The sequence below is a fragment of the Indicator indicator genome, chromosome 8 (genome assembly GCF_027791375.1).
Source record: "Indicator indicator isolate 239-I01 chromosome 8, UM_Iind_1.1, whole genome shotgun sequence".
Lineage (NCBI taxonomy): Eukaryota > Metazoa > Chordata > Aves > Piciformes > Indicatoridae > Indicator > Indicator indicator.
In genome coordinates, this window is record NC_072017.1 from 21,585,474 (window position 1) to 21,609,414 (window position 23,941).

Consider the following 23,941-nt stretch of genomic DNA (forward strand, 5'->3'; position numbering starts at 1 on the left):
GAAGCCTGCAAAGTGAATTAAGTACATCTGCAGAAAGATGGAATTAACATTCTGTTATGCAGTCCCTGATAAATGAATGATCCTATAGGTAATTAGGTGCCACTAAGGTCAAGCACATACAGCAGACAACAAAGCATAAAATATTACCTCAATAAACTATTTTCACTTTCTGAAATTAAAGAAACAAGTAAAATGTGATTCTTCAGGCTCTGAACACATGTAGCTCAGTGCTTATTTTGTACTGTCTCTTTAATAATAGAATATCCAAAGTCTTTAAAAAAATAATTATTTAGTCTCACAAACCTAAATAAGTAAATTTCAAGTTATATTGGTATTCCCTATCTTTTCATAAAGGAAGAGAAACAACATCCAAACAAAATAAATACTATACCTTAGTCTTTCCCACTTTTTTTTCTGTACCAAGATAGAAATTTTAAAATATATATTGCACTACAAGAGCCTAGCTCAGCAATCCAGTATTCTTCAATATCCTATCAATTAACAATTTATTTCACTATTTTATGTGAGTGGTCAGGTTTATATTAGATGTTTCTAAGTCCATTGTATGCATTTTAAGGACACACCCAGCTTTATGATATTCAGTGACTGAAGGAAGAAATATTTCTAATAATGGTGATAATTCATCAACATGCTATTTCAACATGAGTCTTCACTAACCAAGACAGACATCAAGAAAAACATTTTTATGGTTCAGTGATTTAAAACAGCAGTCAGTGTAAGTAATTACAGAATAATACAGTAATTTCTATTGATTCTGTCTACAGACATGATGCAGCCTGACATGTCCAGTGTAGAGTTACATTTAAAACAAAAAAGTTTAAACTACACAAGTTGAAATTAGGATGCAATTCCCATGAAAGCAAGACTTCCTCTTACTTAGGAGTGGGGTGTAAATCATTAAGAAGTTTCTATGTATCTTCTCTGAAAACCAGCAGGACTTAAAACCCCTCTGACTCAAACTATACCTTCCATATATAATTCACCTTATACAGTACTACCTCATGTATTTTTTAATACGCAATTTTTCCTCAAATAGACATCTTTATGTGGAACTATGGCTCAGACTTGATGAGGCCCTCTTAAAAATGTTCTTTACTTTGAGTGCAGCACAAGACACAACTCACGTTCTGTAAATACTGCATTTGGGTACTATTGTTGTTAAGCAGTTTTTTTACATAAAAAGCTCACAGCAGAACATCTCTAACAAAAGAAAAAATACATTTCAAAGATCTCTTCTGGTAAGCTCTTAATATTTTCCTGCACTGATACTTTGCTACAGCTTGCCCACCATAGAACTATTCAGAGATTTAAGCTAAGGCAACATGATCTGCTGGTCTCAAAGAGGGAGAGAGACAGAGACAGTACAAGCTAACTTCATTTTGTTTCCCTTAAAAAACACACAATGAATGCCACTTACTGTACATCTCACAGCTCTCAGCAGCTAACCCTATGAGCATTTAATGCATTGAACATAATTATCTTTTGCTTGAAGGATTATTGACTTCTGCAGAGGGACTGAGGTCGAGAAATGTAAATGGGTATCTGGGGAATGGAGAGAAGCTCTCAGGGCAACTCTTTTCAAAGCAAAAAAAGTATGCAATGCATCACTGATCTATACCCATTCTTATTTAACATAGCTATCTGTTGTAGGAACAGGTCTATTATTTCTTTTGACAACATTTGTGCATCAGATTCAATGCAGCAGTAAATGTGGAGGACAGAGTTAACAAAACCTGTCTTCATAGAGAGCTCTCTCTTGGGAATAACTGATTTTCATACTAGCATAATGAATGTTCCAGTTGATGCTTTCCCACAGTTACATATTTCTAAATGCTTCTGCCTCTTGCTGTTTTAAAATATTTAGCTTCCAGCCCAGCAATATGGTGCAATTTCAGGACTTTTGAAGACCTGTAAGGCTAAGTTTTGAACTCTTTGGCCTGCTACAAGTAACTAATGGGAGAGAAAGTAACAGAGAACCCCGTCACAGAAGTTGCTTCTACAGGAAATCAGACAGAAGACTTATGCCTAAGGATCTAAAAGCAACAGAGTTCAAAAACATTTTATTTGGGCACATATATTTACAGAAAACATTAATTCAAAAATTTTCAAGGAAGACCTTTTAAATCCTGGAGAATATTTTAAGTAAGTGAAGGATGTTCATGAACACTTCACATACAGAGTGATTTTGATTTTCTTGTGCAGCAATCTAACAAGTGGACATGGGGGATGTTCAAGAGCAATTACACCAGCAGGGGTAAAACTGATCACACCTGCAGCCAGATATTGTTTCCAGTTTTAAAGCACCTCTCAGGAGTGAAAACCAATAGAGAGAAGTAAAGAATCTATCCCAAAGGTGGAAATATCGATCCCTGGCACATTTTAAATAGCTAAAGCAAAGACCTATGGTCTGTACACATTTCAAGTGTTGATGCCTCCCATCAGTAGGCCATCCTTACATGGTTTGGGTTTATACCAGATCACAGAATATCTAATTTTATGATTACAGAACTCTAGCCAACCTGACTAAGCTTAAATTTTTCAAAACACTTATGAAGGGTTATCTTGGTTTTGAACTACTACAATTCACTACTGAACTACAGCACTGAACTTTACTGCAATGAACTAATAGTTTTAAAAATAAATTAAAATGTATTGATTCTAGAATAAAGAAAAATCAAATCAAGGACTATCCCAAGTGATATTTGGGGTTTTTTAAATGGCATATGAAAAATTATAGATATACAAAAGAATAGAATCAAAGTATCCTCTTTCCAAGCAGGGGAAGAAAACCAAGTGTGAGTAATATCTGCTGGTAACAGTGCAAAGAGATACACTCAGTACAAGGGATAAAGCAGGATACTCTGCTGTGAGAGTAGGATGACTCCTACTTGGACAAAGAAGAATAAAATGCAATATGAGAAAATGCAAGATCATGCACTTTGAGACAAAATTCCAAGAATCTAGGAACTCATCTGTCGAAATGACTGTGAGAAAAGTTTCAATGTATTCACTAATCAGAAGGTGACTGAACTGTTGAAGTGATAAAGCAGAACTAAAACCTAATGACATCACAGCATGCATCATCCAGAAACATGGAAGCTTGGGGCTCTTTTCCATGGCCCCAGCAAAGCCCTTAATTGGAAATATGGCACATATTCCCAGCTATATATTTTCAACAAAGATAGACTTAAAGCCTTACACGTACATAGATTCAGAGAAGAACTATCAGAATTATCAGAAGAAAGTCTAGTATCTGAGACAGTGCAAGAGAAGCATGGCTTATTCAACCCAAGCTGAGAGAGAGTATGATCACAACCTAGAAATAGGAAGAAATATTTCCAGTAAAAGGCAATGCAGGTGCAAAGCCTAATGAGCAGCAAGTTGAAAAAAAGTTGCTTTCTAATGAATCATAGTTTCTCTAAACCAGGCTCAATGGGAGCTGTGGTAGAGAAGACCTTCAAACTAAAGCTAGACAGCTATGAACATGCTGTGCAACAGTGTGTAATGGCAGTGACCCAGAAAATCCCTTCCAGATACTAGTCACTCCTTCCAAGCAGAAAAATCTGAAACAAGTCTGTATTTTAAATATACTTATCATTCAAAGGCAAACTAACCAAAGGTGGTTAAAAGAAAGGCAAAAATTAACATAATTAACATTGTAACACTTCAGATTTTCTTACTGCTAGCTTCTTAGTAGAGATTCAAGGATTGTACACTTCCAAGGAAAATAGTTTTAATATATATAGATATATTGGGAGCTGCTGCGCACAGATGCAAAAACTGGAAATTTCCACTTGTATGTTGAAATTTACCTCCATAAAATACCAAATTAACTGAAAGAAATTTGATGAAAATTTAAATGGTCATGACAATTCACAAGCAATTAAATGTTTTGGTGTTTGGTTCTTTTTTAATATTTGATTTCTGCAGCCCTGTCAATGCCACCCTTGGAGTTTCAACTAAAGGATTATCTTTGGTTTACAGTATCAAGGAATAGTTGGTTTGGGGTGGGTGGTTTTTTTGTTGTTGTTGGTTGGGGGTTTTTTTATTTGATTAGGTTTTTTGTTTGGTTTTGTTTTGGGTTTTGTTTGTTTGTGGGTTTTTGTGTTGGTTTTGTTTTGGGGGGAGGGGTTGGTTTGTTTGGGGTTTTTGGGTTTCCCCCCCCCCCAATGTAATGACTTTGCTTTTCAGTAACTTAAGCAATAGGAGGGGAAAATGCTTCTTCCACTGATGACTGGTCAAAATATATCATGTACTACAACTAATTGTTTTTCATGTGCTTGCTCTACAATGGAAGTATCATTGTCAGACAAGGAAAATAGAAGAAAAGATGCACACTTTTGCTTCATCTCAAGCAAAAAAACCCTGAAGAAATGTAGTATCACGGGATGCATGTTCTCAACACACAAGAGGTTAATCGAAGCACTTGCTCAACCTTGTTTTCAAGAATATTCTGATTGCAACATTTTTCACATAAAGGAAAAATGTGTATTACTAGAATCAAAGTTCTTGGATTCTGAATTGCACATTGTGTATTTCAAAATGATACAATTTTTTAAAATGGCTGGTAAAAAGTCAAATACTTTTACTTACAAATGAGGGTGATATTTTTCAAATAAGGTGATTTTTAAAAGAAAGGTTAAAGATAGTAGTGATGAGACTGATGTCCAGAGAGCAAAAAGGTTTCACATTTGCATTATAAAGTAATATCTGTAACATCTCACTGTTTTTCTGGATAACAAAAATAGCACAGCAATAAGACAACTCAAAGTATTTTAAATAACAAGCATTTCCCTTTATACATGGCTAATGTTTCAAAATCTTAAAACAGTATGAATTTATCTTATCTATGATTTTAATGCTATACTAACATGCCTACTATTTTAACAGCTTTAATACAAACTTTACGAATTTTTAAGTGCAAGCTATACTCATGCCATAGCAAAGCAACATCACTGAAACTTGCTATAACATCCTCAGATTCACTTGCTATATGCTTCACATTTTCACTCATAGGGTAGTATAATTTAAAAAATGGCATTCAAATTAGCACAAGTTCTTAAAACTGTATATGTCATTATGAGGTCCTAAAAACCCAGAATCTGTCATATAAAACAAGATTCTGGCTTTTTTGAACTATTACAAATATTACTAGCTGGGACAAAAGATCTACATGTGTGTGCTCACTGTGATCACAGGAAGGGAAAAAGTAAAGGACCATGTTTTCTTCTTTTCCTCAGTCTTACAGTAAATGCAAAGCCATCTAAAATTATTTACATAAATCAACACATAAAACACATTTCCACTGAATTTTGAAGTACCCTGCTGAGCTTTTTTTTTTTTTTTTTTGTAGTATAGCAGTTATTCAGAACTTATTCAGAACTGTAATTAAAAAAAAAAACTTTTCCAAATGTCCACAACACACATTCATAAGGGAACTGTCTTCCAGCTTCCTTCAATGAAGAAACAAAGTAAGAAGGCCCTACTTGGTGCCTTCTAAAACTATGGCTAATTCAAAGTAAGGAGACATCATCACTTGAATTGAAGCACCATGTTATTCTGCTTAAAGTGCTGACATTCAGATGTGACTTCCAGAAATGTATCTATTTGTGTCTGTGTAGGTGGTACATACAGAATTTAAACCATCCCTTATATTCTGACCTTCGATCACTAGCAAACTAAAAAAAAAAAACCAAAACCCCAAAAAACTCAACCCCATCAACAAAAAAACCCACAACCCCAAAATCCCCAACAACAGAAAATCCCCACAATTCATGTAGCAACTTACACATTTTATTGACACCATGAAACGTTTCAGAGGTGCCTATTTAGGAAAAGATTTTAAATTGAAGATTGCCAAAGCTGCCAGGAAAAAAAAAATATAAGCAGCACAGAAATCACCTGGAAATACTAGGACCAATAACTGAAGCCTGTTCAACAAATATAATTAGTGAAGATCATCTTTGTGCCCTCCAACCTACCAGAAGATAAGCTAGAGGCCCAGGATGTGTGCATGTACATCATTGACTAAGGTCACATTACAATAACCAGAAAATTTAAGAGTCAAATCTTAAATTGCTGACTTATGACAGTGCTAGAATGGTCTTTCCTGAAACACCCTATGGTGCAAGAGATTAAGAAGGTTACTTTATTTCATAAGTGGGTAGACATCTCAGTCATTTACTACATTAAACATCTCTGCATGCTTAACTGAATAAACCCCCAGGTGGAACACTGAACCTCCACTTAAAACAAAACCCTATTACTTGAACTCAGGAATTCCTAAATTTAGTTTTCCTTGGGTACAATTACCACAGAAAGAAGAGTAACATAGAATACTAATGGAAATGGCATGTGTAGGAGTAGCATTTAGCTGTCTAAAAATCCCACTCCTTTGTAACACATTTTCTGTATACTACTGCTGACATCCATGCCACTGTTTGTGAAACTGCACTTTTCTATTTATTTAGGAATAGTAGCCTTGGAAAGGGGACCTTGGAAACTCTGCTAAACAAAAATAATTGAAATCCCTTGCTCTGAAGCACAAGAAACCTGTTACCTTCACACACACACAAGTTTGCAAAAGTCATAAACCAACAGGCAACGACAGGTACGCCTAGCACAGAGTCGTCTACAGTTAGCAGAAAACTAATACCATCTTCATGTTAGTATGCTTTTTATTCTGCTCCTACATCTGTGAATAGCTTCATTTAAAAAAAAAATAGCAGAGTCTTCTCTGTTGGTTTAAAAATTCAGTGGGCCACCAATTCCAGACACCCTGTTAATTATTTAAGTAGGACAAATTCATGTATTTTCCTTTTCCTCATGGTTCCTTATATATGAGGACAACAGAAAACAACCTCCTACTATATTATTTATGGATAGCTCAAACAAAAGCTTTCTCTAGTCAACTTATTATTCAAATGTCATAAAATCTAGCTAAAAATCCACTGGTGATATAGGTCAAAACTGAAAAGGTAAGTGCACCAGGGAGACATATTCAGGTCTGACATCTGGCTTTTTCCTGAGCAATCCAGAAGAGTAAAGAGCTACTGCCTGTCAAGTATTTGGAAGACTTTTTTTTTCCTCCTAGCTCATTATCAGGAATACATTAAGTTTTAGAGGTCAAATTGTACCTTGATCAATGAAGCAAGGAGAGGCTGAGAGTGCACAACAGTAAAAATGAGAACAGGGCTGATGGTCCAGCTAGGATAAATCTAAGAAATAACTCCCACATTTTAGTTCAGATTTCCCAAAAATCTAGAATGACTTTTTTTATAACCACAACCAAATACATCCAGTTTTCAGTACAACGTCTTTCCATCACTGCATTTTCAAACCATATTAATCTAATGTTTCAAGCAATATTAAATTTATGCTCCAGTTCTGCAGCTATAGTCTTTTCTTCAGTCTCCACTGTGCCTTTTCAAATCATCCCACATTAGACCCTCCTGACACTCATGTAACTCCTACTGTATTTGGTAGGTTGAGAGGCACAGAGCAGCAGGCATTTAGGAAACAATGGCAAGGATGGAGTCATAACAGCACAACCCAGTTCCCATTCTCCTGGCTCTGAAGGAAGAACAGCAGCACAGAACAGTCAAAGCCTATTTTTAACTATAAAGCAAGCCAATGTGACTAAATACACAAAGGGAGCAGACCTACAAAATAGCATGACATAATTTTTATGAAATCATTCTTCAGAGGAGGAAAAACAAAAAGCTTTAATCCATTTTTCTTACTTGTAAAGTCACAGTTTGGAGTCAAGCTATAAGCTAATAAATCCTACCCAGCCAGTGTGTCCACATGACACCAGTGCACAGCACCTGTGCTTGTAGGCAAGCAAGCTGAAAGGCTGCAGGCAGACAGAATGAGGCTCCATTTATAGACTGAAAGAAATCGTGGGTTTGAGGAATTTTGACCACTGGGTTATTGTGTGGGTTTACAATGTAGTTCCTGTCTGTCCACATACCTCTGAAGATCAATTACTAAGGGGATGCACTACTGCTACCACACATTGGCATTTGGTCACCAGATGACTCTGAGACATTTGAAATACGTTACCTACAGGTAGAAAGTTACAAATGCTAAATGGAGCTAGATTTTACCACTGCCATAACATTTCCCTGCTTATTAAAAGATACTAAATGCAGCTATAAGGTAATATTTAGCATTGCTTTGCATCCTAACTCAGTAGCCTGCTTTTCCTCTATTTTGAAAATCAACTGGCTCTTGATTCAAGTCAAGAAATTGGGGCTGAAAAACAAAGCTGGTGCTAAACTTTTTATATTCCCAGTCCAAAGTAGAAGCATCACCTCCACTGCAAGCTGCAAATGCTATGGAGCCATGCGTATATTTGAGTGGAGCGTCACAACTATCTTCATTTTCAAGCCAAAATCTTCATATTTTGTTAAATAGTTGAGTGTTTTCTGCTGTCATTTAGAGTAGTCACTAAACTGGAACTCAGAAAACATGTAAAGAAAAATCAGAAAGGCCCTTTCTTCCACTACTCAGAACAGGGATGACAAAGCACAAGAACGACTGAAATTTCTAAGAGACCAAATTATTCGATACTTCAAGGCACTCCAGACTGGCTTTCATAGTAATAGCAGCCTACAGGAGACATGAGCTTGTCTGCCAATAACACAGGACTCAGAAAAGGCTGGAAAATTAGCCAGGCTAGACTGTGAGGTTTAGGAGGCTACTCCCCACTACTTGCAACAGAGACCATGGATCACAAAAGAACTGATGCCTTTGTTTTTAATTTTTTGACGAGCTTAATATTTAGGCCAAATAGAGAATGGTGTGTTAACTAAATGCCATAAAGCTGCTTCATGGCAGAAAGCTTCACATCTGCAGTTGAAGCAATCCAAAAACACAGACAAAGCCTTTTGGCCAAAGGCTGAACATAACATTTCTCCGTATTTCCTTACTGGACTAGTCTAACAACCAAATCCAGCTTCACAAGTGCAAATACAAGCAAAACCTAATAATTATATACATATATATATATATATATAAAAAATATATATATATTATATATATATAAATTTCACCCTATTCATCCTAACAATATAAAATTTCATCCTATTTTCCCATTATTTTGCCAAATGATTTGAAGCAAGAAAAGAACAAAGAAAATACAAAATATAAAACAGGCAATAGCTCATCTGCACTCCTACGTCTCAGATATACTAGCAACTAAGTAGCAACACTATTTGTGTCAGGTGCTATGTTAACATAAGACTATTTATCTTCCACATCACCCACATAAAAGCACTGCAATCTGTTGTCCTTCATCTACCCTTCTAGTATTCCCACATAAACATAGGTTTAGGAAGGAATAACAAACACTCCTGTAAATTCCAGCTCCTGGGCATAGAATCAGCTTTCAACAAGCAACCGAGTGAAGACTCTTTCAGTACAGTTTATGATTCCTGTGGTTATCAGCTGAATCGTCATTATCTCAAAAGGCACAGCAAAAAGACAATTAGCAAGCTGATAAAATAGGAAGAGCCACCAACCACCCAATACTGGAATATCGTATGAGTGCCAGTTACTCTTCAGTAACAGATTGTCTGACAGACTAAGCATGTTGAAGTTAAAATCCTAAAGGGGTCAGGGGTTATCCCACACTTCTCTTGCACTACAGCTAGAAAACTTTCAAATACATTAATGAAAACAAAGTGTGGCAGATTCTTTGCTAAAGGGTAAATCTGGAGACACTAGTATTTTGCTTTTCTCAAATCTTTGATATTAACTATCTATCATGCATATCACCAGGTCTTTGCAGTTAGTGTTATTTCTCATCCACTGGCAACAAAGAAAACTGAAAACATTGTTTCAGTATTACTCACCTGCATGATTTCCTGAAATACCACACTATCAAAATGTTTGGGTTTTGTTGGGTTTTTTTTAAACTTTCCAGTAGTATTACTTTTATTAATTTTTAAAATCTAGAGAATGCTAAGAAGAATGCATCGGTAAAAGTAAGTGAAAAGAATTAGTGTATCTGCTGTTGTAACTACGATATCAAAACTCAAAATCAGACTTGAATAAAATAATCATGAGACCTGAAAACCTGGTATTTGTTTCAGTCAGATAATCTTTTAATGTTTGAATTTTTGGTTGCTTTGGTTTTGTGGTAGTTTTGGTTTGGTTTTTAACTGCTGGGTATCAGCATTTCAACTGGATTTTCAGCATGCCTGAAGATCAGACAGGAGTGCCTACAATTGAGCAATGATAAATAGTGTTAATCTGTTGGTCTGGAAATAGCATTTTGGAAGAAGCTGACTTTCCTTTTCAGGTTCACATCTGTGCTGCAACTATAAATGACATATTTCAGTGTGCACCATCATAAAACATTACTTTACAAGTTCTCCAACACCACCACTTTGGAACATAAACCAGAACCAGTAATATTGATTACATTAGTTTCCCAAATCCCATTGTGAGGCTTGAATTTTTGTAAATTTATAAACTTTCTAAACAAATGCCCATATTGTGAGATTTTTCTATGCAAACTATTCATGCTGAGAAAAATCAGCTACTTCATAAGATGGTGAAAAGATGCCTGAAGAAAGCAGTTTTGTACACATATGCACAATAGACATGTAAATGGTGGCGGTGTTGGTGTGCATTTTTGGTTTTCTGGGTGCTTTTTCTGGGCAGTGGGAGAAGCTGTTTTTTTTCCCCCTCTTTCTTTTGAATACATTGTGCAATCCCTAGGTCTTGAAACTGTAACAGAAAGGTAGCAGGACGCCTCTTATGTGCCAAGGATGCTTTCATTGCCATCTCTACAGGTCACTAATGCATTCACTGTCATTCCCATGATATGACCCAGATTTCATCATTTATAAGCTTTTGAGAAAATCTGCAGTTAAATGTTGTCCTGGAGAACAGGATTTTAGCCAGGCTATCACTGATCTCTGGCAGGATACTGCCTCACAATACTTTAATGAATGCTGTAGCTAAACACCTTAAAAAGCCACAGAAGTGGCGGGGCCGGGGGTGGGGGGGGCTGCCGGGAGGGAAGGGATAGAGTGGACAGAATCTTTTCTTTCCCGAGATATGACTTGAATATTATGTCATAAACACAACCTTTTAAGCAATGAAGCTATCCCAAAATATCAAACAAGGTGCTCAAACCAGAGCTAGCCATCCTGAGATGAATCTTGTGGAAGATATATGGTCATGTAATTAAAGACTGTATCATAATGCATCTGTGAAGAGGTAAAACACCATTCCTAATCACCTTGGCCTTCCTGACCTCATCCCTAGGCAGCCAGGCAACATCCCTATACTCTTCCCAGGATGCCTGTCCCTCCTTCCATTTCCTGTGTAGCCCCAACTTGCCCTTCAGTTTGACCAGCAGGTCACAGCTCAACCACCGTGTTCTCCTGCCCTACTTGCCCGATTTCTTACACGTGGAGATTGAGATCTTTTATGCTCTAGAGAGAGCATCCTTAAAGATCTGCCAGCTCTGTTCTGCTCCCTTGTCCCTGAGGGCCATTCCCCATGGGGTCCTATTTACTAACTCCTTGAAGACCTGGAAGTTTGCTTTCCTAAAATTTAGAGTCCTAACTGGGCTTCTTATGGGCTTCATACTCGTTAAGACAGCGAACTGCACTAGTGCATGACTGCTGCAGCCCAGGCTGCCTTCAACTTTGACATCCCTGATGACTCCACCAGCCAAAACAGAAACATGGTTTCTATAAGTGATAAAAATAAAGATGCCTAACAATAGGAAAAGTCTGTATCAAGCTCCAGTGCAATGTAATTCATTAAGGTGAAAAAAAATCACAACTGACAGCATATATAAATATATAAATACCCAGAAATAATACCACCTCAGATTGTTCAGCTCACCAAGCATAGTCAACTGTCTGCAACATCACACCTCTCTTTCCTGTGCTTTACTAGTGCTGCATGATACTTAAGGGCCAAATAACTATCCCAGGTTACAGTTAGAAGTTGAGTTATAAAACAACACTGTTAATCTCTTCCAGTAACAGAAAATTATGCTCATTCAGAACAGTTCTAAATTTCTTAAGAAAGCATCCCAACCAGGACCCTTACTACATATCAAACTAAAATAACCATATTTGCACAACTACCACTCAAGACCTTTTTCTCAAAATACCACTCATTTTCTTCTCATTCCTGGGAGTGAGGGAGTTCCTACCACAGTGCCACAGATCTCTGTAAACTAAAATAAGGTAACAATAAGCCAAAGGTCTGTTTCAATATTTTTCAGTAATTGAAGACAGGTCAACCACATCAAAAGAAAGCAGTATCTGCTCACTAAAAGAGACTCACTCAGCATATACTACTAGCAGACTTGAATGGAATAATATTCAAAGTAAAGATGTAACTCCTGATTTCTCACAGGTGCATGAGTTATGGAAATGTACTCTGCAATTCATGAGTTGTTAATAATTACACAGTCATGAAAACTTCACATCTCTAGCAACATTTTTAAGAGCCATTATACTTGTCAATTTTTGTTTAAGTTTTTTGTAATGACCTTGAGTAAAGTTCCTACAAATAACATGTACAAGGAAAAAGGACAAATGAGATACAGATAACATTTTAGAAAGCCTGACCCTACAATGGGAACCTTCATGAACCAGGTATTCATGAGTTGTTGTTTTTTAACACAAAGCACGTTTAAGATTAAACACGTGAAACTTCTCAAGAAATTGTTTTTTTTTTTTTTCAACATTCACAAGGCAAGACTTTTTGAAACCATTGAAATCATTCATCCTCCTAACATTTAAGAGTAGGAAAATTATAATAAAAGCACTACAAAGCTATTCAAGAGGACTTTAAAATAAAAAAAAAAATCACCAAGGACATAGCCAAATAGAATGAATCTATTGAAATACAAGAAATCAAATCAAATATATTAAATACAAGAACTATGTAGAACCACTCTTGCAACAATCCAGCTTTTATTTCTCCACCATCTTTCACCCACAGCATACTTTTACTTCCTGTTCAGCAGATGACCCTAGTTGTGTATCAAGGAGCATCACCACCTTCAGACAAGAGTCTGTAGCACTGCATCAAGCACTTGCAATTTATGAAATATGAGGCATGTGGGACCAGTACACTTTATTGATGCTGCTGATTTTATTTGATATGTTAAATAATCAAGAAAACATACCACAATTTTTCATTTTTCCTCTCTCCATTTTCACTATGATTAACCTAATGGTCAGTTTCCATACCATTTACACAGAATAGTAGATTTAAACCATATTTCTCTTTCCCTGACTACAACTTGTGTGAAAATCAACATTTGAAAGCATTAACTAAAATTAATTCATAGAATTTTGTGAAACTTTGCACAAGAGATTTTTGCCTTCGATTCCAGATTGTCCCAGCAATTCAAGCTGTGAGACTCTAGGCAGGGGTGTCAGAGAAATAATTAAGGCTCTCTCCTTAATATACAATCAAGATGGATATCAGTAACAGATTCAGGACTCAGGGAACGTGCTAACATGAAAATATCAAAAATTATTAATTTTTCCTTTTAGGCAAAATCTTTATACTTTGAAATTCCAAGATTATCTTCCCTCTCTACCAAGAGCTCAAATCTTTCAGTCCCATTTTCCAAGCAGAACATTCTCTACCTGGGGAACATGCATGGAAAAGTTCATTGCCAAAGTGATGTTTTTTGCTGAGATACATTGTGTCCTAACAGTTCCTTTTCAAATTTCTGTATAAACTCTCAATTATGTCTTCATGCAAAACCTGCAACTGCATGCCAGCCCTATGTCAAAGTACAATTCCTTTTCCTTTTACATACACATAGATGTTTCTTGCAGTAAACGGATTTTCTTGTAAAGCAGTGACCCTTCTACTACTCCTACACTTTGGACCAGAGAGTGAAATTCACATCTGTGATTTAATTAACTGAAAGTAGTACAACTAACATGTGACAGAGCTTTTAATGTAGTTTCTAAACTGGCAGGTTATTTTTTTTTCTTTTATCTATATGCAATTATTTTATATCCATTAGATTTGCTGTGTTACTAGAATCAGTCTAGAACTTTTGATCAACATTCCTTGGAGAGCTGAAGGAGCAGGAAAAACCAATACATATGTAGCTTTCTCATTTTATGCCTACTTGAAAGTTCAAGGTATCTTATCTTTTCAGCTTCTTCAGCACTTGAATTTCAGGAGGAAAGGAAGATTGTGTGTTTTTTACATTAAGTTCTAAATATTTCATGAGCACCAAATAATTCGATAATATGAACTCCTTTATACTTAAAATGTAATTAAGAAGGCAAGGGAATAAAACAATGTACAGAATGAGAAACCGATATGCTACATGCATAAGAAAAATCCAGTAGATACGTTCTGAAGTTTCATATTTCTACATAATCAAAACTAAATTCTTGAAGAAAACATTTCTCCTTCAAAAAGTTCCTCCTATCACACCTTCCCAATAGTTACGATTCTTACCTGTATAATGCTGGACATACTGTACAAATTCCCAAGCTCATTCTAACACACACAGTATGCACAAAACATATATACACATACATATATATATATATATATATATATATATATATCTTTTCAAGAAACAAATTTTAAGATTGAAAAATTGTATTGAAGAGTATAAAATATAGCATGAAGATTTAAACGTCTTAATGATAAGAACTTGCACTTCTAGAATCTTTTTATCCTGTAAAATCTAAATTTCTAATTCTCACACCTGAGGCCTTGTTAAATAATGTTTGCTCTTCTGCTAATGAATGCATTTTTCCCAAACAATAAACACAGGCAGCCTATGGGATTAAAGCATGACAAAGGTGTAGCTGACTCATGGGATCAATTAGAAAGCACCAGTACTATGCCTTTTGTTCATTCTGTGCTATACCAATAGTTTCTGCATTTTCAGCATATCACAAATGTTAAACGCCATGCTACAAGTCCACAGCACACTAGTACCACACACTAGACAGAATAAATCTACTCCTACCACTACCTACAATCATATTACTTGTTATATAGCGTCCACATTTCTTTAAAACTTTAACAAATGCATAACAATTTTAACTGAATGCTCACAGCTTCTTGCCCAATGAAAGTACATTAGCATTTTTTCAGTAAATTTTTAACATTCAAGAAGAACCTACAGAATTGCCTTTCTGAAGCTAAAAAACAATCTTAAATGCAGCCACTGACTCTAATGTCACCTCAGGTACAGCTTTTCCGTGAAACCTGCTATTAAATTCACAAGCAGGAGAGCCCAGGAGCAGGACGACAAGCAGTTTCAATCTCCATGCAGTTTGCCCGTGACAGGTTATTGATAGAACAAGCAGAATTTGCAATACTTACTGAGTGTTTCTCCTGCTGGCCCATAACTCCATGGTTAGCTGGGATTGCAAGTGGTTTCATAATGAAGAAACATAAGCTGAACTGAATTTACACATCATGTACCAATTTCTCATGGATGGCAAGTCAGCCTCTACAGCATTAAATTAAAAGAAGAGGAGGGGGGAAACCAAGCTGGAGCTAAAAGTGTCACTACTGGTAAGCTCAAAACCCCCCTCGCACTTGTAGTGCAGAGCAGCAATCCAAACGACAGCATCAGTCTCCATTTTTCCAACACTGAAAGTCTAAGCATGTCAGAACGTACAGAGCCTGATGAAACCTTACATTTCCAGCATTCATCCAAGGGAACAAAACCATGCCCTGAGCCTGAGGAATGGGAAGAAAAGAAAAAGGAGGAAAAAAGCTAAAATGGCTGACTGCACAGAGACTCCCTCAAAAAGGCTTAATACAGTATTATATTAGTCAGGGTGCAGGAACCAGCCTCCAGCATTCAGCCAAGCATTGTTAATACTCCTGTTTCATTTGCAATCACACACACTCACACACGCAGCCTCCCCCCCTCTCCACCACTACCCTCCACTCCCCCAAAATCAGGGCAGAGCACGCGAATAGGGACCTCCTCCCCTGGCTGCTAATGATGCTGACAGAGTAGTGACCAGTGATCTCTGTTCCACTCAGCTAACCAAGTTTGCACAATTAATCTTAGCAGCATGACACTGATCGACATTGAATTTTATGATGCCTGTTCCTCTCAATCAAGACAAGCACATCTACCGCCCAAAGAGTTAGCAACAAAAATTCAACACATTTACACACAAAATCCCAGAGAATCATGAATCTGAATGCAGTACGCCAATATAATTACGTTATTGTGCTTACTTTGGAAGACCATGGCTGCAGGCAGTTGGCATAGCAACGCACAAGGAAAGCCATTTCCTGGGTAGAAAGAATGCTTCCTTTTCTAAATAAAAAATTCCTCTTAGGATACAAACGGCATTGCTGCTTCCTGCAGAAAGCAAAGACACTGTAGTCTGTCTCTTAACCTGCACACAAGCACACACTCAAGGCAGTTCGAGTGATGTAAGTGAATTTTTCTCTCTCTCTCCTCTCCCTCCCTCTCCCTTTATCCACCGAAATATTCAAGTCAAATGGAAGGCACATTCCTTAAGGCTCGCCCCCTCGGATACTTAACCATTTCACTCATTAAGGTAGAGATGGACAACGCAGATAAAACAGCAAGCTCTTGCCTGAATCTGGTATCAGCCTCTGAGGATCAAGGCAGCCCCAGAGGGGAGGGATCCATTTGCTGCTGGCTCCTAAGAATACCACTGAAGTCAGGGTGGGTACAAGGACCCACGTTTACCTCACCAAAATCTTGAGCTGAACACGACTTTTCATGAGGATGAGCATAAAGCAGAGATTTTGACACCACCTCCCTTTCTCCCCCACCCAAAAGAGTGCTGCAGCAGAGCTGTAAACATTGTTATCAAGTATTTATAAACAGTGCACTTGACAAGCTCTCAGATTTTCAGCAGCTTCACAGCTATGCAGGCCACAGATACTCAGAGGCTGTGGCAGGTAAGGCGTTGTCCAGAGAACCTTTTAGCACTTCATTTAAAGTCTTTCTGAATACAGCACCTGCTTCTCTCTCTTTGCACACCGAATACACAAATTTCACCATAACCAAAAGGGGGTGCAAGATCTGGAAGAGACTGACATATTCAGGGCTTTTATAAATCTCCTCCCTGACTGTAATTAGATCTTAAACTCAGAAATTTTCCCAGTCACTCCCATTTACACTACACCACTTCTTATACTAGCAACATCATACTGCAGAGGAGCTGACACACAATGGGGAAGGTGCTCAAGCAATAAACTCATTGTCAGCCCTATATGACCTACAGCTGAAGTGCCACAAATTCACACCACTTGACACAGGAGAGACCCAGCCAAGGCAAACAGGGACATGCCACTTTTCCATTAGGCTTCAATCTTAGTACAATTCTCTACAACACATTCTTTACAATCAGAGAATACCTGGGCTTAAAGTCACTTCAAAAATCATCTTACTGTTTTTTAAAACAAATACAATAGAAAAATTACTTAACAGTTATTACACCAGCATGATAAGCATACAGGAAAAAATGCAATACTACAGAATACTATGTCATATAATCTGCAGCTGCCCTTCACCAAAATAACATGTCCACTGATAATGACTTCAGCTTGCTACAGAGTACTTTCTTTCAGTACTGACCATGACTACTAGTAAAGTGGGCTATAAAAATTAGTGGAAATTAATTCCGCTAGTAGTGGAAAAGCAAGAAAAGGTCCTAAAATATCCGGTCTATTTTTTGCCTCGTTATTCGAAGGACACCGTTTAATACACAACACATTTTAAATTGAATATATTTACATTTATGAGAGTTTAATGACACTGGTGCCCTTGGTCTTCTAGTACATGCTAAAAGGTAAGCTATTCTTTAAATTACTGAATTACAAAAAGTAGTTCAGAATTTTTCTAAGTCTTTGCGCTGCACCAGTGCAATTAATAGATGATTTAAAAATACTGAATTATGCTTAAGCCTTGCAAAACAATCTAATTACAAATGCAACCATTTTTCTGATGTGCGGGCCCGAAAGAGTGGCAGTTGCTCATTCTAGGAAGCTTAGACAAATCTTTTCTAATACAAAATTTTTAAATATTACCTGTTGACAAAGCAATTAAAGTTTTGAGTCTGGGGCCTTGCGGTTAACACCATGATCAGAATTGGTGTGGGGTTTTATGCTCCTATCAGGAACAGGATTCTGCCAAGACAAATGCTTGCCCAGCACAGGAAGAGAGCACACCACCTTCTAAATTCCATTACATACACAACTATCAACATACATCTTAGTCTGCATCAGCTGGTGCTTCCAATTAAAATCTAGTCTAAGTTTCTGTGACATGAGCCTTCACGTGTAACATGAAGACTTGGATAAAGCCAGTGAAATGACAGTGAAAAGTCAAAACTTCCAGATGACAATGCCATGAAACACTTCCCTATTACTTAGGCTATACATGCCTGCTCACCTGCTAGAAAATGAAATTAGTACTTGATATATGAATATAAAATTTAAGTCAACATAAGTCTAATTGATGGAAACATGGTGGTTTACAAAATAGAAAAACGTCTCTTCATCTTCAAAATGTAAAAGTTACATTTATGTGATTAGATGAAGAAAATACCACTCAAAGCAACATTCAATATATTTCAGTGAAAAACAAATATAATTTGAGTCAGGGTGAGACATCAGAACAATACATCCTGGAAAGCTTCTATCATAAACAAGTAGTTTGTACAAAACCTAACTGAAGCTTTGTGTTCATGTACATTTCAAAACTCATGCAAGAAATCCTTGCTTACACTTGAAGCTTGAAAAATGAGAGACATTTTTGCAAATGCTTCTAGGCAATTGAAGTGAGACCTTAATAAACCTGATGAGCAATAATTGGACATGATAGGATATCTCCCACTAAAATACTGTATTTGTAAAAAAGCTGGCATCTCATTATGAGTCACAGTAAAAAATATTAAAGAAAACAAAAAAATTGAAAGTAACTACAAATACCAGGACAGCCTTGAACAACCACAGGATTCCAGATTCATAAAGAGCAGTCCTGAATTCAAGGTTAAAATCGATAGAGATCTCAGCCTCATGCACCATTTAACTGCTATGCCTCTCAACTGTTTCACGTTCTCCAATGGATATTATTCTCCTAAGCAGTGTCAACAATGCTTGGAGTATTAAACCTTTTTAGGTTAATGACAAATGCTGCAACAATAGATTACCTCAGATCTTCAGTTTCAAGCAGTCACTTTAACTCACAACTACTTACAGGAGCACTTGAAATTTTATGTAGATTACATACACAGAAACCATTCTTTTCCTGAAGTACCTCTAAACCTGAAGTTATCAGCTCATTTTTCACTTCCGTTTAAACACAATGTAAAGTATCTATTATGTTCAAAACCACAGTCAAAAGACAACAAAACACTGTAAGATCACCAAATTTACTGCCACTTCATGACTCCAGTAGCTAAAAAACCACAGGACTGGAAGTCAAAGAAACAGAAAGAAAAACCAAGGGATAAGGCAAAAAACCCCATAATCACTGTGAAGGCACTATTACAAAGATATTGCACAATTGTGCAGGTGGATATAAACAGCTACATTGAAGAGCATATCATTTTAAGGCTAGTAAGGCAGAGGGGTCTTTACTTTCACCTGCTGTCCTCACTTGGCAAGAAATGGAGGTTTAAAACAATTTTAAGCTCAGGGCTATTGGACACAAAACCGTTAAATTCCCAGGAGTATGCTTCTGAATTTTACGATGCTGATGCACAGTCCATCCTTCTACCTTTATGGAAGAGATTGCTAAAAAAAAAAACAATCTGGTGCTCCCACCAGATTTAAAAACACAACTGAAACCACTAAAAATCCTTAACAGTAATTCTTTCCGAAAGCTGCAAAACATCTAAACGTCCCTACAACATTCAAGTCTTATTCTAATGTATTTAGAGAAATTTATTGCCAGTAATTTCATATCTGCATCCATATGACCCAATTTCAGGTAAGCAAGTTCCTGTTTGTCAGCATAACACAGACACAGGATATTCCAGGGACATCTTTGCATTTCCTTGAGAACTTCAGGAGCTTTGAATAAAGCTGTTTTAATAAAGGAAAATAACCTATTGTGTTCTCCAAGGTGGGGTTCTATGACCAAAATACTACTTCAGCCAAAACATATGGATAAAGTATTTACCAATTTTTTTTATAATTATTATTCATAAAGCTGTGGCATTAACACGTTTTAATGATGTTCACAGCACCACTAGCAACACCAAAAAATAGTTACAATGGAGTGATGGGTGCTGTTTTGGTAACACATGTATAATGTTACAGATCATTTGAACAAATGCCCTTCTGTCAAGCTGCTGTTGCAGATGAATCTATAATCCGGATCTTTAAAATAATGACAAGCCCAGAGCAGTCAGGCTGGTGCCTCAGCTGGGTGAATGTACCATAGACTGCCAGTCTTCCTTTTGACAGCAGATGCATTTGTCACCTTCTGTGCACAGCTCGTTTTCAGTACAGCAAACTTTGTTTGCATATCATCCATCTTAAAATGTGAGCAAGTTATAGTATTCACTTGAAATATTTGCCATCAAATTCTTTTACATACAGACAATTATGTTAGAACAGACATGAAGAAAACCTGTAATTGATGGATATACATCCTAAATGTGACAAGATGCCCTATTTCCAGAGTAACTAATTTAGCAAAGGCTCACCACAGTAACAGAAAACAGAAAATTAGCTGGACTCCATATTTATTTATACTTTAAATCTACCAATGACTTTTTTTTCTTCAAAAAAAGATGGACAGGTATTTTGTGTTCCTACTTGCAAGATCAAAATCATATTTAATATGCATGTTTGTTAGGTCACTGAACTGACTTACCTCTGGTTTTTATGTTAAGTGAAGGGTTATTACTTATACAAGCCTAAAGCTGAATGTATATAACATGGCTTTAGAAGTATAGATTAACATTATTAAATGTTTAAAATTAGGCATTAAAACTGCATATATAAATTACTTCAGCTGACAGAATGGTCACAGATTAGTTTAATTTCCTTAAACTGCTTCAGTGCTTCAGGAGTAGAAAACATATAGTCTGTCAGCATATATTAAGTTTTTCCCAATGTTCATAAAATTTTCTCACTTTAGTCTAAGGACAAGAGTTTTAGATAATGTGCTAATTAATCAGAGAACATGAGAATGTGCTTTCTTCTTTTAAACTGCGAAAAAAAAAGCATGAAAGCAAAAAAGCAAATGCTCTTTTAAGGTCAAGAAATATGATATTGGGCACAGGACTAATATGGCCTCTTTAGCAAATTTAAACCATACCTCACCATCTGTACCATGCTGAGGACAAGGTTCACTACTCTGTATTACCATCTTGCAGGAAAAACAAAACACAACAAAAATAGCCACAAAACTCCCACATACCATTGTGCCTATATGAATTTCACTGTGGGAATTCAGGGACACACATTTTTCACTTAAGTGAGGCAGCACCCATATTTCATGTTCTCCATTGTCTAATAATGAACAACAACTTTAAGAAAGTTGGAGAATTGCATACCGTTTTCACATGTATCTGTACTGCTGTGCTATTAAAAGGCAAGAATAAAGAATAAAACTCAGACACTTTTCTGTGGTCAGTCAACTCCCTGAATTCTAAACCATTATAATCTTTATCAGCTGCATTGAATCCTGCAAGACACAGGAACAATTATTTAATGTTTCAGTATAAAATATTAATAGATTTTTTAAATTACCTCTTTCCCAATCTGACTTTTTGTTGGGTTTTGTTGCTTGTTTATTCAGTGGGAGATTTTGTTAGTAGTGGAGAGCAAGTATTTTTGTTTTAAGCAGTTTTACTTGAACTTAGAAACTTTGAGAACTTCTCATGATGCTCAAGAGACAGGACAAGCACACAACCTACAGTCTGCCATCAGGCTTTGTGATTACCCAGATGGTGGTGGAAATTGAGTGCCATTCTTACTACCATACCTGACCTTGTGTCCTTTCTGTCCATCTTCTTGAATGTTTATTTGAACATCTCCTGGGGTAACTAACTACTTATCTCTGGTATTCTGAAGAAGTTTAACTTCAAAGAGATGGTTGCTGCTACAGAGGATTATCATTCACTCATTTCACTTGTCTGTTAGAAGGAAGTAACTTCTGTTTTTGTCTCCAGCCACAATCTTCTTCAAGAAGACCCTCCAAAAGAGCCTACTCCAGGGATTCTCAATTAAAATCCATGCTAAAAACAGTTTACCAGCATGAGACCATTTTCTTTCTCTCTTCATGTCCCCCTGCATGTCCTCCCTTGCATAACGTGCTATGTGCACCAATATATCCTGACTTTTGTGCCCCTGTTCTAGCAACTGCGCAGAAAAACTTTATCTAGACCTTGCCCTTTCATCAGTAGCAAACGGAATGCAACTTCAGTTGTCCTTTACTTTTTAAAAATAATTCTCAAGTAGAAGGAGCCAAATTGGTTTTAGACAGGAAAAGTCAAAACACAACATTACATCCTACAAAGTAAAAAATCTTTATATAAAATTCTAAGAAACACCCTTTCCCAGTCAAACCAGGTACCACCAACTGCTGGCTGTCTCATTTCACAAATTTCGCAATGCATTTTTTCCTTCCAATTACAAGATCAGTTACCTAGTGCTAAATAAAATTAGGTAGAAGTGCACCTACTAGATGGAGTCTCCCTAATAATTTGATTCTACATTGGTTTGTATTTTAAGATTACTGTCAGAACAGCTGTCATCATGCTTACTTTTAAAATGATCTCTTGCGTGCCATGGATCATTTGCAGACTTTAAAAGCAGTTAGCTGCAGGCCATTATACTCACTAAATTACAACATTCAAGAGTAATATAGAGAATATAATTTAATCAACTGAAAGACACAAGCATGAACAATAGTATTTACACTTAGCAGGAATATCCTGGGCACTGTAATATACACATATACAAAAGAAAGTAAGAAGTTTACCCATAAGAAGATTGTCTCAGATTTACTAATGTTTAAATAAAGCAAATTATTTCACCTTGGCACCTTTGGCCAAGACAAATCTTTGCTTAAATTTAAAAATTAAGACTGCCTGAAATGTGTGACAGGCATTGCTGTATCATCAGCCTGGTATCTGCACCTTGGGCTACTGAGCCTCAACTAAAAGCTTAGAAGCAGGACGATGCTGAATGATCAGTTATCACTGTAAAAACTGTATTTCTTTCATTTCAAACAAACATAGCTTTTAAAGAAACCAAAGCGCTTTCTTCTCTTTCACCCCAAGAAACCTACCACCACCACAGAGACAAGCTCAAAGATCTATCCTGAGAGCTTGGTCAATTGCTATACTCTTAAAATTTTACTTTTAGGATTTTTTTGGGCACCTTTTAAAACAATACCAATAACTTTTAAAAATCTTGAAATAATTCACAAATTACAGCATTATTTCCACATAGCAAAAGTTACAAGTAGCCCAAAGCTTCAAACACATGAAAGTGGAAGCTATGTTAAATTAAATATACACAATTTAGTTCTAATCTACTACCACCATTCTATTGTACTTTCACAAATTACTGTTTCAGATCATGACATCAAACCAGAAGCCATAAGCTGCAGGTTACAGTTCTTGTTTTATAGCTAAATTCTTGTGTTGCTTCTAATTTCCTCCTTCCTCATCTCAATCTCATTTGATAGTCATGCACACCAAAACTCATAATGAAAGAGTCATGTTTAAATGTGCTGAAATCGGTTCCAGTCTTTGGTGGAGCCTTTAGGCATGACTATAATATCAATATTTCAGGATATGAAGAAGCCATCTTGCTCCCCCTCACCTTCATGACTGATAACTTCTAGAACAGTGAGGAGCTAACACATGTCAGCTGCAAAAAAAAAAAAAAATAGAAGCATTTGCAAATTCAAAACACAAAGTGA

At 36.5% G+C, this 23,941-nt stretch overlaps 1 protein-coding gene across 5 annotated transcripts in view; it reads right to left on the reverse strand.

Annotated features, from left to right (window-relative positions):
* Positions 1–23,941, reverse strand: part of RAPGEF2 (Rap guanine nucleotide exchange factor 2) — a 169,484-nt gene that overhangs the window by 47,682 nt on the left and 97,861 nt on the right. For 2 of the 5 annotated variants that reach the window (XM_054383184.1, XM_054383183.1), the window contains exon 1: positions 15,376–15,435. The exons of the other annotated variants lie outside the window; for them this stretch is intronic. In XM_054383184.1, coding sequence (XP_054239159.1) covers positions 15,376–15,435 — 60 coding nt within the window. Of the gene's footprint in view, positions 1–15,375; positions 15,436–23,941 lie in introns of those variants that run through there. 5 annotated transcript variants of the gene reach the window in all.